Source organism: Xenopus laevis, chromosome 9_10S, assembly GCF_017654675.1.
Source record: "Xenopus laevis strain J_2021 chromosome 9_10S, Xenopus_laevis_v10.1, whole genome shotgun sequence".
Lineage (NCBI taxonomy): Eukaryota > Metazoa > Chordata > Amphibia > Anura > Pipidae > Xenopus > Xenopus laevis.
The window spans coordinates 54151334-54175100 of NC_054388.1; the positions used below are offsets into that span (position 1 = coordinate 54151334).

A 23767-nucleotide genomic window follows, 5' to 3' on the forward strand; every position below is an offset into this window, starting at 1 on the left:
ATGATATTATATCGGAAGCGAAGTCCAGTACAGTCATGTTTTTTGTTCCTGCCCATTGTTACAGGGCACCGATAGTGAATCCTCCATGGGGCACGTAACACTCAGCTGGTCAAATAGAAATGGCTATCAGGGCAGAGCTCCCACTTCTTGCTTATAAATATGCAGTTACAGTATATCACAGAGTTATGATACTGACCTCATATAATTTCACCAGTTAGATTAAGTTAATTGGCTGTGTTTGTTTGACGAACTAAGCAGGAATTTCCCCTTTTCCAGTTTAGAAGTATATTTTTACTCAAAATCCTCTTCCACATTGGCTATTTGTAAGCTTCATTAGGCAAATACTTGGGAGTTTAAATAGTCCCAGTTAATTACAGTTTTATCAAGTTTGCTGGCTTAACTCAGGCCTTGGTGGATATGGTTTGGCACACACAGACTAAAGTCACAAAATGGGTAGTTGAGAGTTGTAGTAGAAGTATAGTTGGCAGGTCACATATTGGGACATGAAGAAAACCACATAAACTGAATATCTGAACCCAATCTACTAGGTGTGTGTTGAGTCCAGCTGGCTCGTGATCTAAAGGTCTGTGTCACTGAGCTGAGTCAGAGCATTAGGGCAGCGGGCAGCTTGATATCCTTAGTCAAATTGTTTTTGTTTTGGATAAATATAAATTTTTAGCCCATTTTTAGATCCAGACAAATATGTTGATTGGGTCATTGACAGCACAGTTCTTCCACTCACACAGTTTGGCTGGCATCTGTGCCAGTGCTTGGCTCACTCACTGCTGCCATCTTCACATCTCCTGTGCACTCCTCCACTCGCTTCATAGGAGGCATTTCAGCAAATAGCAGCCCTAGAGGGAGCCAGATAAAGCCAATGTTATTATACCCTATACAGGTACCAGCTAGAGATATGCAGACCTATAAATGTGCAGGATCTGAAAACTATGCACTTCTCTTTTTACCCAGAATATTTTCTTATTTATGTGTCTGTGTTTATTTCAATACAAAACACCAACCTAATTAAACCCCATGAAAGATACAGTATATAAAGAAATTGTAAATGTTGCAAATTTAAAGGGAAACATTACTCATAGATACTAAGTATAACTAAGTAACTCTTAACTATGACAGCAAAAGTATGGCAAACCTAATATCAGCATTACCAGTCCTGTAAAGCTGTCCTTTATATGATCATTGTGGTTTTATGGAGGGGCCAGCAGGAGGTGCTCTTGCTTCACAGCATCATTACCGTAACAGGGAGATTATTCACAAGGGAATTAATGTGTGTGTGAATATTGGGTGCTGCATGTTTCATACCCAACGCCTGATTCTTATCCTAATCCAACTAAATTTGGTGACAGGCAACTTTTACGATGTTTAGGGCCCCACGGGTGGCCCTTGATTGCTCTAAGGGGCCACACATTATGTATACATATTGTTTGCACTGCAATACACATACTTAGAGCAAAGATCTCCAAACTGTGGGGCTGGCCCAAATCAGCGGACAGGGGGCCTACTTTAAGGCCACTCTAGGCCAACATTTTTGGGACACATCATGTTTGACCTCCACTGTGTTTAGTTCAATCTATGTGTCACTGGACCCCACAGTGGCATCCATTAAGTCAACCTTTCCCCCATAATGTTAGGGAAGAAGATCTTATTTGCACTAAGACAAGTTGACAGTGAGAAGAAGGGTGATTTGCTTTGGCAATTGGAGGGATCTGAGGGGTTTACTCTATTTTGTTGATTTCTTGGTATGTTCTTGATATATTTGTCCATCACATACATGCCGAACCTCTTCATTCTGCCTTTCCAAACCCTGATGATGCCCAATTGCCCATCACAAGCCTGATAGAACTACACTGGATACATAGCACCCTTCCTGGGAAGTAATAAGAGACATATTTCCCCTTTAATGCAAGTTTTGTGAAATCCCCTTCCCTATTGGTGACTTTATCCCCAAAACCATTGTGGTTCAGCTGTTTCGCCCTTTTCACCTATTGCTCTGCCTGAGAGTCTACTCCCAGCACCCTGCTCCCAGCACGATGTTATTTGCAGCAGCCACTTCAAAGCAAGTTCAGCCCTAGCAGCCACACCTTGTCCCACCCTCTCCTGACTTGGGAAGTAATATATAAACACCAAAAATCACTATCATACTGATTCAATACATTGATACCTCTTTATCCAGCATATGGCAAGGCCTGCAGGTGCCAACAGTTAAAGGGAAGCAAGGCACGGGCACACAGTATTTTATAGATTTTCCAGAAGAAACGACAGGGCTAGATTAAAGTCCACTTAACACTCCCTGCATTCTTGGCTGTCTGAGTAGCTTGTATCCTTGCAGGAATTAATATGTAATCCTTCAGGAGGAGCCTCAAGGAACAACAGCCTTTGTCTGAGTTCTTCCTAAATAGGGGCACGAGTGTGAGGGAGAACAATCACTTTCACACATAGCAGCTCTAACCCAAGCCTCTGCTGCACAATGCCAGTCACTTAATAGCCAAGGGTCTATTAACCTCTGGGGGCATTACCAGCACACTGTTATATATTTGTGAGCAGTAAGCGGGGTTAGCACTGAATTAGGTCACAGTTCAGATGAGAACACATGACTGCAATGGGTGCTAAAGATCACCACATACCTTTTAGTTTCCAACTAGGTGAGCCCAAGGAAAGTGTCTTCATAGAACAGGGATTTCCATCCTATAACCCCCTTCCTGGAAATACCTTGTACTGTGCACCAATTTGGCCGGACTGTAGACCTTTACAAACTTTGCAGTTATTATAAGTGCTTAAAAGATACATTAACCTTAAAAGTTTTTTTTTAAAACGTAGACAGGTATTTTAAGACCATTTGTAATTAGCTTTGGTGTAGAATTTAAACTATCTGGTTGTTTGGGTCACTTTCCCTAGCAACCCATGGGTGGATTAGAAGAGAGACTGTGGAGATGAATAGGGGAGGGAAAAAATAGCAATATAACAAATGAAGAAAAAGAAGACTAGCGACAATACAAATCACATGATATTGATTAAGGCGAAAGGGGAAATCTGATTATCTGAGAACTGCTATGTGTCTGCCTAATCTATTTGTTGGCTTAAGGACCAAATGCTTAACATTTTCACTGTGTCTGAATATCCTGAGTAGCCCCTGGCAGGCAGTTAGTGTATATGAATTATATATGGATACATGAATTAAAAGCCTGTCACATTATCTTTCTCATTAATACCAAATAGAAATATATGTGGAAATGTAAATCTGGCCTATAACTTTGAAACTGTGGTATTTCACACCCAGGATGCTCAGAGTAGAAGATTGGGGGGTGCAGAAGGGGTGGTTCGCCTTCACAATAAAGTTTGTCAATCAATTCACAAGCACATATTAGTCATTTTTCTAATATACATTCATCAGCAAAAATGAAAGGTTACAAAGTTAACTAACAGAAATAGGCGACTCTACCACAGTAAAATCTGCTCAGGCTGTGTTCGGCTACACCGTTTCTCTCCCCCCTCCTTTCAGTGTTCATTGCGTCATCGGTACTGTACCAGTCCAACGAACCTGCTATTCTAACTACTCGTAGCTGGACTGGCTGGTTAGCAAAGCCAATGACCTTTGTTAAATTCATTTAGGAGGCAAGGAGCGTGCTCACAAAGCACCCATAGCACACCGTACCGATGACACAATGAGCACTGAAGGGAGGGAGGAGGAGCAGTGCTGCCGAACTCTTATAAAAGACACAGCCTGAGCAGATTTTACTGTGGTAGAGTCGCCTATTTCGGGTTAAGCTGGCCATAGATGCAAAGATCCGATCATTCGAATCCTCGAACGATCAAACTTCCCCATCTCCCGACCTGCCACTAACCATTCCGATCAAATAAAGTAGTAAAAGAACAGATCAGCCGATGTTCTGCCCCTGACAGCAATCGTACGAAAGTTATGTCCGACCAAAGCTGGTGACAGTCTCCCAATGAAAATCGTACGATCGGCAATACATGCAGAGATATTATCTGCAGCCGACAGAAATCTTTTAACCTGTCCGATCGACCAAATGACCAATCTCCGTGGGACGAAAAATGTTGGGCCTCTCAACACACGGTCCGAAACTCGTTCAAATTGAGGATTCGTACGAACGGATCTTTGTGTCTATGGCCAGCTTCAGTTAACTCTGTAACCTTTTTATTTCTGCTGATGAATGTGTATTAGAAAAATGACTAATATGTGGCCATGAATTGACTAACTTTATTGTGAAGGTGAACCTCCCCTTTAAGGACATTCAGGGTGCAGTATGGGTCAGTGTTTATTTTTAAACGTCCCCTTTAATGTGTTCAATTAGGATTCTGCTTAGGAAATAATGAGATTGGCTTGGAATGAGCAGTTTGGGTTCCTGTATTTTGCACTTTCTATATACTCCACATTCTGTTTGTGTCTTGCCCTGGCACCTACACAACTGAGAAGGCAAAGTGCCTAGGTAGTAAATCAGAGAAGCACATCAAGGCCTACGCTTGACATTCCATAACAAAGGAAATCCTGGCTGTAACTTGGTTAAGATCAAAGGGAGAAGCTGCTGCAAGAAGGTGAGCAATAGGAATCCAAGGGAGATACTGGGATGGTCATGTGGGGCAAAACTGTCTGGTTATTCAGGATCTAGGATTCGGCCTTTTTCAGCAGGATTTGTATTCAGACGAATCCTTCTGCCCAACCAAGCCAAATTCTAATTTGCATATGCAAATTAGGGGCAGGGAGGGAAATCGCTTAACTTTGCTTTGCACAAAATAAGGAAGTAAAAAATGTTTCCCCCTTCCCAACCCTAATTTACATTGCAAATTCGGATTCGGTTCAGAATTCTGACAAATCTTTGCGAAGGATTCAGGGGTTCGGTCTATTCCAAAATAGTGGATTCGGTGCATCCCTAGTTATTAAGCAGCCATTGTGAAACGCTTTGTAGTGATAAGCAAAATACTAATAACATTAACTAGTTCAATTACTTCAACTTGTAACTCTCCAGTTGGTAAAGTACATTTGGTGGATTGTAGTTATAGTTCAGCAACACGGACAGCTCTGATTCAATTCTGGTGGGCACAATGGATTGGAATGGAATGGATTCTATTTTTTATACCGGTAAGAGATGCTGAAAAGAGGATGTGGGCAACACAGGGATATCCGACAAGATCTGAGCAAAATTGTGACATTGTGCTCTGTTATAAAGATAGCTAGACTCTCAGCCATAAAGCAGAACAGGACTGTTTTAGAGAGGATGAGAGTTTCTGTGATAATGTGATAGAATGTGATAGAATTGCCGAGTTTGTAGAGATAGTATCGAAATGAATATTTTGTTGTTGTTGTTATTGGCCCTGCATGAATTACCAGGAACCGTCCTCATGAGCCAGGAAAAATAAAAATGTGCTTAATAGGTATAACAAAGACCTTGGCTCATCTCATCTTAAAGGATGACTATTATGTCAGGGCAGGTGAACTCCAATGTCCCATAATCCTTTGTACAGCTGTTGCTACTATAAGAACCCTGCTTGTGTTTCTGTCCGTACCTGGAGAGGCCGTGCCTGGCTCCCTATAAAGCACTTCATGTATTTGAATGTTCTTGACATTTTATAAAGACCAGTTTATTTGCTGCCTCCAATTTGTTCTCTCTCCCGTAGTAAAAGTCACAGTGACGTCAGGATCTCCGGAACCTCGGCTTGGGCACATAGTGATGAGGTCGGGATACATTGTATTAAGAGTTATACCCGGCCTGAGTCTGCATCAGCTTCATTAAATAAAAGAACTTGGCAAAAGGAATGTATTATGTGGTGCCAGCGCCCAATAATGCAGACATGCAGGTTGTGACCCATAGGGGCTTCTTGTAGGACACCTTATTAACACCCATGTGGGTGGAATCCACTGAGAGAAGAACTGACTGCTGCAAATATATGAATCTCTGTCAACTGAGACTGTTGGGATTTGGTGTTTAGTTACAGCTGAAGGGCCACAAGCGTCTATCCCTGTTCTAATCCAGCCCTTACAATTCTGATACTGATTTATAGATGTTGCTTACTCACAGTCCTCAGTCACCCATTTCCCTAGATTTATCAATCTCAGTATTGTATAATATATTTCTTTTATTTCTATATTACAGAAAGTCCAAGGTCTGTGTATGTCTGGGAAGGCTCCAGGATTCAGTGAGCAGCTCCAGCAACTGTATGACGCTGTTATAGCGCCTAAGGCACCAACACATCCCAAGGAAGAAGGTAAGAAATTAAGGTATGGTTCCATAGGAAAACACAATAATCTGAGCTTTCTAGTACATGTCTCATGATATAAGGGATAATGTACCTGCTACTATAAATTATAAGGTTATTAAAAGTCACTGGGCATTTTTGTAACCATATAAAGGAGACTTGCAGATTTTATCCTGTGTCCGATTGTGCGCTGCAATCTCCCGACCTACATCTAACCATTCAGATTAAATAAAGTTGTAAAAAGAACACATCAGACAATGTTCTGGCCCTTAACTGAGACAGCAATCATACAAAAGTTATGTCCAACAAATAGTAGTCACCCATTGATATTGTCAGATAGGCAATACATACAGAGATATTATCGTTAGCCAACAGAAATCTTTTGACCGGCATGACTAAATGACAGATTGCCATGGTACGAAATAAGTTGGGACACTCCATGCACAATCCGAAAATTGTAGAAACCTTTGTTTCATAAAACGTAATCTTTGCAACTGTGGACAGCTTTATACAGGGAACTCTATGGGTATCACCAGGTAATATAAGGTATAATGTACTCCCTACTGTAAATTATAAGGATATTAGAAGTCACTGGAGAGTTCTGTGACCATATAAAGGCACAAGGCTGCAGGCTGAGTATATAATATACCCCCTACTGTAAATTATAAGGATATTATAAGTCACTGAGGAGTTATGTTCCATGTATACAGACAACATACATGTCAACTTGATTTATTTGGGCTGAATAGAGAAAACATTAGTAAGTGATGAATATAAGACAAAATTAAACTTTAGTTAAAGTTCTATTTAATGAAAGCCTGTGGTTAGTGCTTTCAGTCACAAAGTGCAAAAAATGTGCAAAGCGCGACCAAGGAGCAAGGGTCTTCAGATTCTCCTTTGCGTCACTGCTACGGAGAATCCCTTTGCCCCGACTTTGGCTGAAGCATCCTAAGGGTTTCTTCCAAGGCTGAAGTCTTTTTAGTTCAGGGAGGACCAGATCCAAGTGGCTACAAAGTCCTCCCCTAGGTCTATGGCACAATGCCTAAATGGGCAGTTTGCACCCTCAGAACGGAAAGTGGAAAAGACATAGAGTCACAAAAAGTGGCACACAGGAGTTTATAACAAATAAATAGTGAAAATTATAACACGTGCCGTGAATATGGCACCGACCAGATACCAGAATTCTAAAAATTTTCTCTGCATCTGCCAAAAGGCTGGGGTACAAGAAGTAAGTGCAGCATAAAAACATAAAATGCCATACTACTGCAGTGTGAGCCACCACCTCATTGTGCAATTTCGGGCACCCTGGAGTTGATACTCCCAGGGAACGGTACTTTGGTTTTTCATATAACCACCACATTAACTAGAGGTTCAAGGTAGTTTTTCTTATATGGAAAATCAGCCAGATTCCCCTCCTAAGAACATCCTACACTTGATCTTAGCCAAAAGGTAGTTGTAAAGAGGCTCTGTTTGCAGAACACTGGTTTTTCAATCAAAACGTGCCTCCAAGCCAGGAATAAAAAAATATGCACCTGCTTTGAGGCCACTGGTAGTAACATCCAATGGGGTTGGTGAGCAACATGTTCAACCAACATATACTGTACATACATTGAAAAAATGTTAATTTTTTTCCAGATACGGGAAACAGTGCCAGCCATCGCCCCATGGCTGAATCCAGTAGCATTTCATTTGAGAAAACAGTACCAACACAGGAGAGAACAGAGGGAGGAGCGGTGTCAGAACCTTCTCAGGTGGGTACAGATGCCTGAACATAATGTGTTCTTAGATACAGGAAATGTGTTTTGAGTGCTTAGAGAATGAGAAATTATGGGGATTAGGCACAAGAGCCAGTCATAATTTCACGTTTGGTGTTGTCATCACTTATAACTGGTGTTTAGTTGTATCGCTTGTGTCATATGACTCAATGAAACTTGTGTATTATAAGAAATAATTTACCCACCCCAACAACTGAAGAGCTTCTGGGAGTTGTAGGTCAGCAACAGCTGATAGACAGCCACATGCCCATCGCCGGTACAGAGTCAAATCACAGAATAAATTACATGATTGTTTCTTTTCAGTGTGTGGCTTATTCTGCCTTTAAGTCTCTTGGTTCTGGTTCAGCTTCTCGCATTGTTTTTCCAATCGCTAATTTACTGTTGGGAATTTCATGTGACCAAGCGCATTTAGACTTCACACGGCGGCCCTGGGCTCCGAGCCGCTTCCTGTGACCTTGAGCGAGGCTTGGTATCTCCATATTAAACTCTGATATATTGCTTAATGTAGCAATCTGCACACAAAGAAGAAATACTTTCTATTGCGGAAAAGAGAGACTTAACCCCTTGGGTGACTGCCCTGGCGAGCCTGAATGACCGGCACCATATGTTACAACGCCATTGAGTTCCATATAAACTGTGGTGTAACTATAGAGGAAGCAGATCACACAAGGGGGGGACAGGAGGATCAAGACCCATGGCTTCCTCTATAGCGTTAAAATCCTCCCTCCCTGTCGCTGTTCTCCTTTAAATTGACACAAGCATGTCTGTTATGCACACCGGGCCCTCTGAAGATTTCTTTGGGGGAAGGGGGTCCAGCACAGTCTTGTTACACGGCTGCCATATAACCTGGAAACATAGAATCTATAGGCTTGTACTATGGTACTTCAATATTAGTGCTGTAGATTTTATGATCTATGGCACATAAAGGATTAAAGTCAAAGCAGAAATGCTAATGCAGGGTTCAGGAGATTACTAAGAAGTGCAAAATATTGGCAATCACTTCCTGCTAAAGTCTCAAGAGTATTAAAGATTACAATACTAGATGCTACCATGGGATTATTGGTTATTTAGTTGTTCTTGCATTCCAGCTTTCAGCCAAAGGGTTTAGGGATAACTGCATCCTCTTAATAGAATGGCGCACTGAAGGATAGAATGGCTAGGAATTATGCTGGTGCATGGGCGCTGCCCATTCAAAGGTATTAATACGTGCGGAGTCTGCTGTTTGCATTGCCGATCAGCAACAGAGCACACCTGGAACACTCCGACCCAAAAGCTTCTTTGATCCTTTGCCCACTACTGTCCTGTGACTGCCCCCGCCCTCGTCAGGTCACCATGCTCAGGAGAAAGACAGGATAAGAGGGAAGCCGGAAGAACTTGCAGCAATTGGGCCTAGGAACAGGCACAATTGGCAGAACAAGGGTATTTTGGTTGTTCTCAAACTGCACTAGCTCTGCCCCATACTGCCCTTAAAGGGGCTGTTCACCTTCTAACAATTTTTTCAGTTCAGTTCACCAAAAATAAAGATTTTTTTCAATCACTTTCTATTTGTGACCGTAATCTTGAAGTGTAAAGATTCTTTTTTACCTTCTAAAGCAGCTTGGGGGGGGGGGGGGGTCGCCGACTCTTTTACAGTTCCTAACTGCCCTCCCACCCAAGAGCCATATTATTTTTGTCAGGAAAAAAATGTTAGGCTGAGTAGGCTCAGTAACAAACAAGTTAATGGATGAAATATATAATAAATCCTACAGTTTAAACAGATTTAATATCCATTCCAATAGCCTGTGGGATGGATATGCAATCAAGAACTGGGTAGGGAGCAGGGGAAATTATATATATATATATATATATATATAATCTGGCTTCCAAACAAAACCAATTCATTGGCATGCTTATAATTAGACCCTCAAATATTTTTGTCTTGCAGGTGCCTCAATCTTCTGTTTCCTGCCTGACCCATCGGCCCCCAGCTGGAGCTTCCAAACCCAAAAAGAAGGCAAAGGGACTGTTTATGTAATCTTGCAGCCATTGATCACACTGTCACATATAATAAGTGTGCCTGTGTCAGTATAGATTTTAATCTTTAACCTTTATATAACGCACATTTGTCATGATAATAAATTATTTTTGCATTATCTTTACTGTACGTTTTGGATAATTTCTATAAACATCAAGGTCATGGTGGTACCAGTGCAGGATTAATGACCAAGTGGCGTGGCTAGAGCTAAAATGGCCTTTCGATAGCATTAACATTTACATATAATTAGAAAACCAATGAAAGTACATTGGGAAGTTTCTTAGAATTACAGTTTCTTTCATTTTGCAAAAAACAGGCTTTTTGGGCAGAATTCCCCTTTAATTGTAATTTATATTAAGATAACCCTGTGATGAATATTTGGCTCAAGGAAGGATGGAGTTGCATGGTATTGGTGCAACTCAAAGCCATACTGCTTGACAGCTAAATAGAGAGCACAGCTTACCCCTTTGGCTTCGACCACTGCCTGAATTCTCAGAATAGTCTACAGCAGCTGCAAATAGGAAACTGTAAAGGGACTATAGAGGTTAGCAGGCATATTATAATGGATGATAGCTATAGAGGTGGCAAGGGTAGTAGCATGTATAATTACAATGAAATTTGAAACAAATATTTGTATAATGAGCATCTTAACTCTAGGCATGTTCTACTGATCAGGAGACACTGAGACTGGAGGAAAGAGGTTTCAGCATCAACACAGGTAAAGTCTGGTTAGGAATATCCCTACCATTGGATTTGCTTATATATTTGTTGAGTTCAAAAATGGGTTGGATACCATTCTCGTGCATTGATAGATGATCTCCTGTGAGGTTGAGTTGGCAACCGTAATGCTGGACAGTTCTTGCCTTTCCCCTGAAGCATAGATTTGGGTGGCGACTTGATGGGTGCTATTAGTCTCGCTGTGGCAAGTTATTTAGGAAGGAGCCTTCAGTCTGCAACTGCAGTTCTCCTGATGTGCCAGGGATTTGCCCACTAGCCTAGTTCACCCTGCATCTTAGAGGAAAGGGTGGCTGTCACAGTCAGAAACCCCGCAAGCATGAAATGTACATTATAACACTCCATGTGTTGGACATCTCTACACGTAATAGTTGTATCCATAAGTGGCTTTGTTTGTGTTCGCTCTGATGCCGTTCAGATTTGTGGGGGTTTGGGTCAGTACCGTAACTAGAGGGGGGCAGGCCCTGATGCGTGACGCACAGCCGGGCCCCCGGCCTCCTCTGTACGGCCCGCATTTCAGTGGGCCCTTTATTAAAAAATAAAAGTGAACATTCTGAAAACAACTGAACTGAAAATGTGTTTGGAAGGTGAACAACCCCTTTAAAGGGGACCCGTCACCCAAAGAAATTATTCAAAATCCTATTTTATCATATTAGTCAAGCAAAATTAACTTTAATTACACTATATAAATTATTTGAATCTTGTTTCCATCAGTCTGGGAATTCATAATTATAGCAAGCAGGCAGGAGCCATTTTGTGGACACTGTTATTAAGACAAGCCTTGCATCATCTCAAAATCTTGTTTGTGCACCTGAATGGGGGACCCTATGTCCATCCCCATGCCCTGGTTACTCTATTAAGCAGTAAAGAGAACGGGGGAATGTGGGGAGAGCAGTGACATCTAGGAAGTGCTGAATGGGATATGAAAGTAATTGTCTGCCCCGCCTCGGGGTGACAGGTCCTCTTTAAAGAGTCAACACCCCCCCCCCAGAGCTGCTTTAGATGGTGAAATATGAAACTTTATACTTCGATATTAGAAAAATGGTCACAAATAGAAAATGGAAAGCAATTGGAAAAAGTATTTATTTCTGGTGAACTATCTGAAACCAAATGAACTGCAAAAAAGCATTCAGTGATCTGTGCATCACTATTATACTAAATACCAACTGTATTCTAGAGGCCTGCACATGTCTGATAAGGTGAACTGAATGCAGATTGTGACATCTTTAACATATATAATTTGGAGAATTCTAATACTGCATAATACTGACTCTGGTTCACACTGTAGTGAAATGTATGCACACTGGCACCTCTAATGATGTTATCTAGAAGTCTCTAGCCTGCCATTTAATTGCACCAGTCTTGCATGATGCCACAAGCGCTCCGTCCATCTGCGTTTGAGGGGGTAGGTAGGTAGGTCGGTAGTGTCCCTTATGGAAAGGTAAATTAAAGTTCAGTGCAGTTGAACTGAATTGGAATCCAGAATCCATAGCTTCTTCCGCTCCGTGCCATGTGCCAGCTGAGTGGTATAATTCCTAGAGGATCCAGCTGTTAACCCCTGAGAGCCAGAAGCAGAAAGAGAGCCTTTGAGTAAGGCATTAACCCCGCGGTTAGGATGTTATTTTTGGCAGGCCACTTTAAACTTCAGGCTAACAGGAACGTTGGCCTTTGGTTGTATGTAAATAGTGGCTTTGCTGGATTTCTTTTTGGCTCACACAGTATTCCAATAATATGGCCCAGTAGTTACACCCCCATCTCTCATGGCTGCCCCACCCTGCTAATTTGTCACTTTTTTTTTATCTAGTGGTTTTTAGGGAGCCGAGCTGGTTTAAAGGTTTCTTTGATTGGTTAGGGAGTATTTTTAGAATGGGGATAACAAGGGCAGTGAATGAACAAGGCTTATGGAGAGTCAGTCTCGCTGCTGGCGGGACCTGGTGTCCCCATTTTTCCGGCTTTCCCCCTCATTAGGGCACTCTCCCTCCTCCTTTATCGGCGACAGCTGGGCTAGCGTGTGTTGGAGATCGTGCATAGGACACCTGTGTGTGTGCAGCACAGAAGCAACAGAATTCAGAGGTCAAGGAGGGTTTTATTAGGGTTAAACCACACCTTATAATGAGTTATTTATATATCAATTCCACCTTAACCCATTGTGACCCTGCAAGACTGTCACCATGCCCTGTTTAATAAGGGGACCTTAAATCTGATCACACCACTCTTCTTAATGTTGTACATTTGGATAATTTCTTGATACCTACATTAAAGGGTTTATTTAATTATTCAGTGGGCCCAAGTGCAAGAGCCCTATGAAGTGCAAATTTATAACCATTAGGACCCATACACTCAGCACTTGCTCCTGTGGCATTTAATGAACATTGCACCCTTAAAATCCATTGCATGCAAGAGATCACAGTGCTCTTGGATCCCTACGGAAAACAATAAGTAAAGGGCTTCCATGCATCTTGAATCCATTGAATGACATTCAAGCTAGGGGCATCCAAAGAGATTAGGCCTGGCTGGGTTTTGCCCCATTGCCCATGGGACTTTATTTACACCACTGGGGCCCGAAGTCCCTGACCCTGGTCTAACCAGAGAGACTGAGATGGCTGTCCCTGACTATGTGGCATAGGTTCAAACTGTCAGACTGGGGCTGCTATTAGCTATGGTCTTTTTACTGTTTGAGCTGCCATATTGATTTCATCTTCTCTGTTTTCACTTCACCTATTTTCTGTAGCCAGTAGTAGCAACTGCTTTCCATTGTTCAGTACTCAGATTCCTGATCTTATCATTGCATAAGCATAAAACCCAGCGACCATGTGTTTTGGGGTTTTTATTCAGCAGGAAGTAGCAAATAGGGTTGCCACCTTTTTTGGAAAAAAAATACCGGCTTTCCTATATATATATATATATATATATATATATATATATTTAGATTTTTTCCCTATTAATAACACTGGGGTCAAGCATCATTTTTACTGTTCAGGCCAGTAAAATACTGGCCAGGTGGCACCCCTAGTAGCAGTCTGTTTTACTTCACAGGTCACATTTAGTAAATGGCATAGGTAATATTCTATTGGTATATATATTACTGCCACCTGCAAACATTTCTTAGTGATTTTATGGGCTAATTGAGGGCAGCTGCATGTTTAGGCAAAACACCCTGAAATTCACCCATATGCTATTTCCCCAAATGGTATTACCAAACGTATTGTTTAGTGCCCTGATATATCTAATTGCTGAAGCCCCCTTTTTAGTTTTTTGTTAATGCGTTTAAAATATCATGGGTAAAATACAACCTATGTTATCCATTGTTTAGTAAATCTAGCCCTCAGTTTTGTTTTATCTTTTTTGTCCATTTCCTGTGACATCCTTATACAGGGGGGCATTATATAGTGAATAAAGTACCCCCTATTGTAAAATATAAGGATATTATAAGCCATCGAGGAGTTCCATGACCATATAAAAACACAAGGCAGAATGCTTTTATACAGGTCATGGAACTCCGAGGTTACTTCTAATATCTTCATATTTTCCAACAAGGGGTAGTTTATTTGTTATATCACTATTCACTGTTTATAACTGATGACATCACTAGTCACGTTTATAAGGATATAATTTACAAGATATTCATGGCTTTTGTGTATTACACGCACGCACGCACACACACACACACACACACACCCCCCCCCATAGAGGAGCTCTCCAGGGAAACTGCCTTTTACTTTTACAAAATTAACCGTATGCTTGTGATAGCTACAGTCTGTGCTAATATGGGTTCCTACTATCTCTGCATATGATGCGGGGCCCAGACCACAAAGCAATTAGTTGTGAGCCCATTTGGCAGGGACATCATTGTGAAGTAGAAGAGGAAGTAATGTAAGAGTAGCAGCTCAGTGGCACTATCAGAGATAGAGGGAGGTTATCACAGCCCACAGCCCTGGAACCCTGCCGCCACTGCTATCTGACTCATCACTCCCGGCACATTACTACTTATTCTATGACTTTCTTTTTTTTTCTCTAACACGTTTTTTTTGGGGGGTGGGGTTAAAATTTGGTTAGCAAGAGAAAGTTGGTCTTTCTCCATCAGTCGGATAATGTAAGAAGATATCATAAATAACTGACAAGTTCCCTGTTCTTTTTATGATCAATAAACACAGTACCTGAGTGGCTCCTAAAATCCTTAGAGTTAATATTAGAGGGTACATTGTTCTCTTTATATATTCTTTGTTGCGGAATATTTGTAATATATTATATAATATATTTATAACTACATACCTGTCTGCTTATCTTTGTAATTATACTACATTTTTTAAACAATCCAGTGAGCTTCCTCCAGCTCATTCATGGTCAGTCTGGGCCAGCCAAAGGGTTAAAGACTTTATAGATCCCATTCAGTCTGATCTCCTGTGGCACCAGGCACCCTTTCTTGGAAGTGGGTCTTATGAAATTCTAACATTAGCTCAATATTTTCAAACGGTTAGGAATGTATTTGTGACATAGAGAAGGTAAATATGCCATAAGAGTCGATACTACCCCTTTCATTTGTAGTCTTGTATATGGTTTAGTACTATACACTCTATATACAGTACTACAAATTAAAGGGGAAGTACTTTGTAAAGTAAAGTATTCCATGTATGGATTTCTTTAAAGATTTAGTTTCAGGTTTGCCAGGCATGGGCTTTGCCATTCTGTGTCAGTTACTTCTTTTCTTTGCCAGGTCTTTTGAAGACTCTGCTGCTTCTTAGGGATCATTGGAACAAGATGGCTATACCATGAGGGGCAATACTAGAGAGGGAACTAGCAAGCAGCGACCTTCAGGGCAGATGTTTGGATCGATTACGACAGCACAGTGATTTGGTGTGCAGACCGGGTTGGGGGGGGGTTTCGGCAGAAGGTAGGGCAATAGCGAAGTAGTATTTGCCTTGAGCAGCAATAATGCTGGCTCTTAAGATAATATAAATAGATATACCCTTATACTGTACTATCTAAGGAGCAAGGAAGGAAAGCTTATAATACGGAGATATTTTTACTTTCAGCTGATCAATGCCATGCATCACCATTTCAACAAAGGCATGGAGCAAATTAAATAGGCGAGCGGAAACACAGAAGTGAATGTATAGTTTCCACTCTTTCTTCTGGAAGTTGTAGTTTATAGGCTGTTGTGGTTCCCAGAGAAATGCCCAGCATAGCAGTTTCCTGTGAAGGGCTCAATAGCCCATTGGGGCACAGCTTCTGGCATCTAAGCAGTTAACAGACCTGGGTGCTTTACTAATTTTTTAGTAAAGCACGCTGGCAAGTCCAGGGGAAGCCCATCCCTGCCCAGCATTGTTGTTCAACCTAGTTAATCAGATCATTTAATCCTGTTGTGGAAATATTGGGCCTCATATCAAAACAATAGGGACCAGAGCAAGTTGTGGTTAAATTTCAACCACTATCCCCAGCGCCTGCTTGGTGAGCAGCCTTAACCTTTATCCCAAAGGGCCAGAGTCCCTTGGTATGTTTTGTCTATGGGCAATACAACACTGATAAGGAGGAGGAAGGATCTGCCTGGGCAAGGAAAGGTCAAACTTCAGGCTGCTTATTCACACCTTTCCCACCCTGCTCTAAAGCTGGCCATAGACATACAGATTTCACCCTTATATTGGATGAACGATCAGACATCCCAATCTTCCAACCTGCCACTAACCATTCAGACTAAATAAAGTAGTAAACAACAAATCAGGGGATGTTCTAGCCGTGACAGCAATCGTAACAAAAGTTATGTCTGACAAATTCTAGTAACAGTCACCCATTGATATCTTCAGATAGGCAATACATGCAGAGAAATTTTTGTAAACTGTCTTGATCGACCAAACGAACGATCGCCGTGGTACGAAAAATGTCAGGACGATACACACAGTCCGAAAATCGTATGGAACTTCAATTCTTACGACTATATCTTTGCGTCTATGGCCAGCTTAGGTGCACCTTTATTCAGACTCATTCCATTTGCACACAACAAAAACAGGCAATTGTAGTGCATGCCACTTAACTGGGGTCAATGTGCTGCAACACAGGAGGTGAAACGCGTGGGCTAGGCAGCAAGGTTACTGGAGGCAAACACTCTTCTAACACTGTACGGAGGGATGACAGGTATATAGAGCTTACTGCTGACAAATACGGACAAGATGTAAATATTTGAGCTAAAGCAACTTGATGAAGTTATGGGTCTTTTTTCAACTTTGACTGTTGGGTGACTGTGTTGTTGTCATCTTAACTTATTTTATTTGAAACCCTGCCAATGTTAAAAGATGTGGTCCAACATGGATCAGTATGTCGGGAAATATAGATCAGTATCTGGAGAGTTGCAGTGTATTGAACACTGGGATATTAGGAGTTGTATTTTAGAAGAAGAGAGAGAGAGCGCGCTTTAATCTGGTCATTTGGCCCTTAGACTGTAAATGAAGCAGGTAGGTAGTTGTCACAGAACTATACCAGGTCCCAGAAGAACCAGCAACTGCACTGAAAGAGGTGCTTGGCCAGCTGAACTGCTTATCCTGTCACTCATTTCTATCAAGGGCAGTGTCGGACTGGCCCACAGGGATGCCAGGAAAACTGCCGGTGGGCCCAGGTGTCAGTGGACCTCTTGATTTTAACCATTTGGCCTATTTCATGGTCATTCCCTATTTCTTTATGGGAACAAAGAGGTTTAATAATGGAAGAATAGAGTAAAGAGACTAGGAGAATAAAGAGGTTGAGTGAGGAGAGGAGGTATAATAGTTTGGAAAGTGGGCCCTCAGCCTAAGGTTTTCTGGTGGGCTCCTGGTATCCCAGTCCGACACTGATCAAGGGCATTCATGAGATTTCGATAGTAAATTGTAAACTCTTCAGAGTTATATATCATATCATCATGTGTCTTCCCTGCAGTCCTTATCCTTCTTATTGCAATTAAATATTGGAACCTCATTAGTGATGTACGAAATTGTCCGTGACTTCCAATATCCTTATAATTTACAGTACAGGTACATTATCCTTCATAATATGAGTTATATTCTGAGTCACTGTATAATTCAGCCTGCAGCCTTGTGCATTCATAGTCACAAAACCCTTCAGTGATTTCTAATATCCATATCATTTACAGTAGGGGTGCATTATTCCTTATACAGAAGTGATGTTTAGAATTCCGTGTATAATACAGCCTTGCGCCTTGCGCCTTTATATTATCAGAGAACACATCAGTGACTTCCAATACCCTTCTAATTTACTGTAGAGGTACATTATTCTTTATAATACATGAGCAATACTCAGAGTTCCCTGTGTAACTCGGCGTGCAGCCTTGTGCTTTTATATGGGCACAGAACCCTAAGTGACATCTTATATCCTTATAATTTAAAATATGGGGTACATTATCAATTATAATACATGAGTGATACTCAGAGGTCCCTGTATACCTTAGCCTGTAAACTTGTGCCTTTATATGGGCACAGAACTCCTCGGTGACTTCCAATATCCTTAGAATGTACAGTAGGGGTAAATTATCCCTTATAATACATAAGTGATACTTGGAGATCCCTGTATACCTCAGCCTGCAGCCTTGTGCCTTTATATGGGCACAGAACTCCTCAGTGACTTCTAATATCCTTATAATTTACAACAGGGAGTACATTATTGCCTATTAAGAAATGACATGCTGCTCTCTATGTTGCTGTGTATTTGGAATTCCCATGAGACAATAGTGTATATAACTATAGAGGCAATATCTTTCCATGCATGCTATGCTGACCCTACTATACAGACTGGAGTTTGGTTATTTTAACCCTGTGTTTATTTGGCTACAGGCTCCTTGTTAATGGATTCCCACAGCGCCTGTGGTTAGCAGGTGCCATAATGCAGGGAATGTATCTGACAGGGAAGGCGGGGGGCGTGGGACAAGTCAAGGGAACAGCAGGGTTGGGGCCACTGGGTAAGACAAGGGTGCGGCTGCCACAGCAGGATCCTCATTTCACATCTCTTACAATCTCATGAAAGTTCGAGGATTGAGAAGCTCTTTCTCTTCACTGACACACTGGTTTGTTTATATCCAGTGGCCTATCTGTGTTAAAATTCCCAGTTCTGGTGACAGTGGGATGATGGGAGTTGTAGTTCTGTTCTAGGGTTATAATATCCAGGCCAGAGATGCTTATTAGAAATAATCAGTGCTGGGTCCCAGGGCAAATACCCCACTTTAAATAGGGCAGAGAGATAGCCTCTGATGATATGCCCTCAAACCGGAAATAAATGTTCATTTTGGAATTAACTCATATACCAAGTGCCATTATCACTCAGGTTTAGGAATTCATTGTCATTTTGGGCCTGGGTTGAAGAGCTGACCATTGATATCTGTAGTGGGGGGGGTTTTGACATAATATTCTAGATTTTGTACAGAAAGAATGACCACTGTGTGCTGAAAGGTAGCACTGCCAATTCTTGATAAGTGTGTCCTTCTGGGGACACTGTACAACTACAAGCAGTGAAATAATATGACTAGGAATGTGTGGTGTATGTGATTTGGCTGAGTATGCAGGTGATTTTAAATGGAATGTCCCACACTAAAAGCAGTAGGTCTTCAATAATATATTGTCTCTCAGCCATAGTTTTCCCAAATCTCACTTTTTGTCTGTATGACTAAAGTAAAGTTATAGGCTATCTCATACCCCCATCCCTCTATCCCAGTAAGGGTATGGCTGAGGCAAGCAAACTTTGGGTGACTTCAGGAGAAAGAAGAACACGATAAGTTTACCCACCTATGATTTACTTTATTGCTGGTGAGAAATAAATGTGGGGAGATTTGTCTCCCACAGCACACAGATTTAAATGCAGTCAACAAATCTCCCCTTTTGCCAGTACCCTAACTAGCCCAATAATTATAACTATCACAATAACAAAACTATCTGAACTACACAGGTACCTGCAAACTAATGATAAAGTCTAGGCCGTTGGATTGCAGGGATAGTAGGGAGAGATGGTATCTATAGTAGCAGTGGGGATAATAGTCTCTGGGAAGGGAGTGTGACTGTGGGATAGCAGGTATAGTAGGGAGAGATGGTGTCTATAGTAACAGTGGATAATAGTCTCTGGGAAGGGAGTGTGATGTGACAGTGGCATAGTAGGTATAGTAGGGAGAGATATGATGCCTATAGTAGCAGTGGGATAATAGTCTCTGGGAAGGGACTGTGGCTGTAGGATAGCAGGTATTGTTTGGAGAGCAAAAACCCTTTGATATTATCCCACTGCTACTGTAGGCACCATCTCTCCCTATTATACCTGCTATCCCACAGCCACAGTCCCTTCCCAGAGGCTATTATCCCACTGCTACTATAGGCACCATCTCTCCCTACTATACCTGCTATCCCACAGCCACAGTCCCTTCCCAGAGACTATTATCCCCACTGCCATTATAGGCACCATCTCTCTCTACTATCCCACAGTGAATATCCAGGACCGGGAGGGGAACGGCTTAGAGAAGACAGTGTCAGTGACAGCGGTGCCATAGAGTGGGCGTGAGCAGGTGAGTGAGTGTCAGCTCTACAGACCCCGGTTTAGGACCGCCCCTCCCTCTTGCGCTCCATGTGCCAAAACAAACCGCCTTTCCTATTTATTGCAGCCGGACAGTGGCGGCTCCTGGGCACAAGCAGCGGCTGCTCCCTCATACAGCGATTGGGACTGAAAAGCATCGGCTGCTCAGCTCAAAGAGTGAGAGAGGGATCATAGGGGAGCCGCATATTTAGTGATCTGTGCCTGGACCCACTGACACCTGCGCCGCCCGCTGAGAGGCAACGACGGGCGCCAGAGAACAAGCCTGGGACCGGGAGCGCATTGACAGGACAGTGACAAACAGAAAGAGACGGAGTCCAAGTGCGGGACATTCCATTTACCAGGGGAGGCAGGGAGAAGAGACAGTGATACGCATCCATCTCACCCCTGGAGCTCAGAGTGGACTGGTGACCTCCAGTCGCAGGGGTTGAAAAGAAAGGTTTGTGGATACCCAGCCTAGAGCAGCCGCGGACTCCGAGACCAATTCGCGGGAGCGCAGTGATACCAGTCGTGGACTCGGACGGCCATTCCCGGGGGCGCAGTGACACAGCCTCTCCCAGCAGCGACACAACCCCAGTGGCGGGTGCAGGAGTTGATCCCAGGACAGTGGCATCAGAATCACCAAGTGCGGAGAGAGACGCTCTCCTTTTGCGCGGGAGGCAGACACCTGTCCCCAGGAGCGCAGTGACACATCTGGGGACATAGCGACAAATCCCGGAGACTCAGAGTGACACAAGCACTTCGGCTTCTTTATCTCCCCCTGGCTGGGCTTGAGGAGGTGTCGGGCGGCGGATGGAGCTGTCCTGATCAGCAGCCCAGGGAGCCCCAGCCGCCCCATGCAGTTGCCCAAGGTTGTGCTGCTTCTCTGCGCCGCTGCGCTGCTCCTGAGCGGGGCGGTGCGGGGTTGCGGACCGGGAAGGGTGGTCGGCAGGAGGCGCAGACCGACCAAGCTCAGCCCGCTCTCCTACAAGCAGTTCAGCCCGAATGTACCCGAGAAGACCCTGGGAGCCAGCGGCAGGTACGAAGGGAAGATCTCCCGCAACTCAGAACGCTTCAAGGAACTCACCCCCAACTACAACCCGGACATTATATTCAAGGACGAAGAGATCACGGGGGCAGACCGGCTCATGACCCAGGTGAGAGGCCAAGTCACGGTCATTGCATGTGTGACAGTAGCTTGTGTATTCTTTGTGGAGACTGGGGGTCGCAATATGGATAAGGGGAGACTGGGAGACAGTTGGAGGCTAATGGAGGAATTGTGAAGGGACAGGGGGAGTCGTGAGGTCGGGTAATGGCAAGCACTGGTGAGAGGTGAGGACACAGGTGAAGGGAGTAAGAGAAAGAGGTGAGACACAAGTGAGGGTAGTGGAATATACAGGTGAAGGGGCTAAGAGACTCAACTGAGGAGTTTGGGGGGCAGAGATAAGGATTGGGGAAAACACAGATGAGGATATTAGAAGTGTGGGGAGTGGGAGACAGGCTTGAGAACTGGGAGACACAAGTGTAGAGAATGGAGCTCATAGTCGTGGGTGCTGGAGAGAAGTACAAGCCACCTGATTGAAATACTTGTCTTGGCTGGAGGAGAGCTGATTTCTGCTACATTATTTCAAAAGTCACAACCAGCGAAGCATAAAGGCACAGATAGATGCTGCTTTTGATAGTAATTTACATTTACACTTTACTATAAAACCTGTCAAAATGAAGCATGAACTGGGAAGTTGCATTTCAGTATATTCTTTTCATTGGGCAACCTTGAATTTTTGAATTTGTATTCACTTTAAGGTATTAAAGGGGAATGTAATATGTGTCGTTAGCGCAAAAAACCTCAGCGACTTCTTCGCAAAGTTTGTAAACAAATGGCTGCTGCGAACATTTGCAGTGTATGTAATAAAATTTCTCAATCGCAAAGGGTTATTTGGCAACAAAATATTTAACGAAACTCCAGAGCAGGTGTTAACAATAACCTCTGCTTAGCGATAATAATGTTTTTTCATTGTGAGCAGTGCTAAACATTTGCAAAAACACCATTTAAAGTAACGCTTGAGATTTTAATGACATCCCCCCAAGTGTCATCCAACTATCCTGAATAACATGAAGTGGGAAAAAGCCATATCGTTCTAAAGTAAAGTATCCATTCTAGAATCTTTGTTAGTGTGTCCTTTAATTGCTAGTGAAAGTAGTATTTACCTGTCTGTTACTGCACAGCTGGTCTTGACTACATGTACCGTTGAAACACTGGTGCAGATAATAGACAGCTGCCCTCCATTCAAGACTCCACTTCCCACAAAACTGTAAAGAAGGAGAATTGTAGAAGTGTTCAAGGCATTGCAGGAATTGAAGTCTTGGCTGGAGGACACTAGACTACTGATACTTTGTTTTAAAGGAGAAGGAAATGTCTTTTATCTTGTGGGTACCAAAAGTTAGGCACCCCAAAGTGATAGCATGTATTCACCTGAAACCCAGGGCTGGTGCTCCCATCAGAAAACTTCACCAGAACGGGATTCTTCCAGTGAGCACTACAGAGGGATTGTCTTCTTGCTTTTTCTTTTTTTCTTGCGGCTGCGCATCTGCAGTAGAGTGAAAAACCGAACTTTAATGAAAAAGCCAGTTATTTCACTCTACTGCATATGCGTCCAGGAAATTTGAAGATAGAAGAAGCAGGAGACGATTACTCAATGGTGCTCACTGGAAGAATCCCGGCCAGTGCATTTTGCTTCTGATAGGAGAACTGTCCGGGGGTTTCAGGTAAGTACATGTGATTACTTGGGGGTGCATAACTTTTGGCACCCCCAAGTTAAAAGGCCTTTCCTTCTTTAATGGTACATGTAGTCAGCAATTATATTGTAAAGTTGATTACAATTACATTTGCCTCGATTATGTACATCTTTGTAAGCCATTTGAGTATGTCAGGCTGGTTCTTTTTGCTGTTTCATTTAAAATGTAAAGTTCCACAATGAGACCTGGGAGCACGGAATGATCCTGATTCACAGATTTGTAATATGAATTGAAGGGAAAAGCTAACACAATTACCCATGTCTGGGACCTAGACACTGGGTCCTGCAGGACTGATTGGCTGCTCACGTGTTCATTGTGATTCCATAAAGGGCTCTGGCGAGTGTAGAGAAGTGGATGAAGAAGTCTCCTTGCACTGTAGATACAAACTAGATACACTTTATACACATTTTATTACATTTCCACTTAAGTTACACATTACTTACAATGTTTAGTAACGCAAAGGCAGTCGCTGTTTTGCAGGCTTTTAAAAGACAAGGAAGGTAGCCCCAAATGAAAATTTAACCTATAGGAAAAAGGTAAATATTATGAATATTTAACAGCCCTTTTCACCATTATATTGCTGTCCTGGTCCCCTCTCTAACCTCATAATTTTCACTGTACAAATAAGTTACTTATCTCCTCAGTAAAATGATGGGTACATATATAGTTTTGCCACAATGGTTGCATT

The 23767-nt window shown here is 42.5% G+C and overlaps 2 protein-coding genes across 6 annotated transcripts in view; both read left to right on the forward strand.

The window, feature by feature from the left end:
• nhej1.S (non-homologous end joining factor 1 S homeolog) overlaps nucleotides 1–10138 on the forward strand; it is a 49301-nt gene extending 39163 nt beyond the window's left edge. For 3 of the 4 annotated variants that reach the window (XM_018238744.2, XM_018238747.2, XM_018238746.2), the window contains 3 exons: nucleotides 6129–6240; nucleotides 7867–7982; nucleotides 9931–10138. In XM_018238744.2, the coding sequence (XP_018094233.1) occupies nucleotides 6129–6240; nucleotides 7867–7982; nucleotides 9931–10020 (318 nt within the window). In that variant the 3' untranslated portion in view covers nucleotides 10021–10138. Of the gene's footprint in view, nucleotides 1–6128; nucleotides 6254–7866; nucleotides 7983–9930 lie in introns of all 4 variants that reach the window. The other variant, XR_005964538.1, reaches the window with a different exon arrangement.
• Nucleotides 10139–20254: 10116 nt separating this feature from the next.
• The window catches only part of ihh.S (indian hedgehog S homeolog), a 39889-nt gene continuing 36376 nt past the window's right edge, over nucleotides 20255–23767 (forward strand). Inside the window, exon 1 of one of the 2 annotated variants that reach the window (XM_041577616.1) lies at nucleotides 20255–21440. In XM_041577616.1, coding sequence (XP_041433550.1) covers nucleotides 21141–21440 — 300 coding nt within the window. In that variant the 5' untranslated portion in view covers nucleotides 20255–21140. The remainder of the gene's footprint in view (nucleotides 21441–23767) is intronic. The other variant, NM_001085793.1, reaches the window with a different exon arrangement.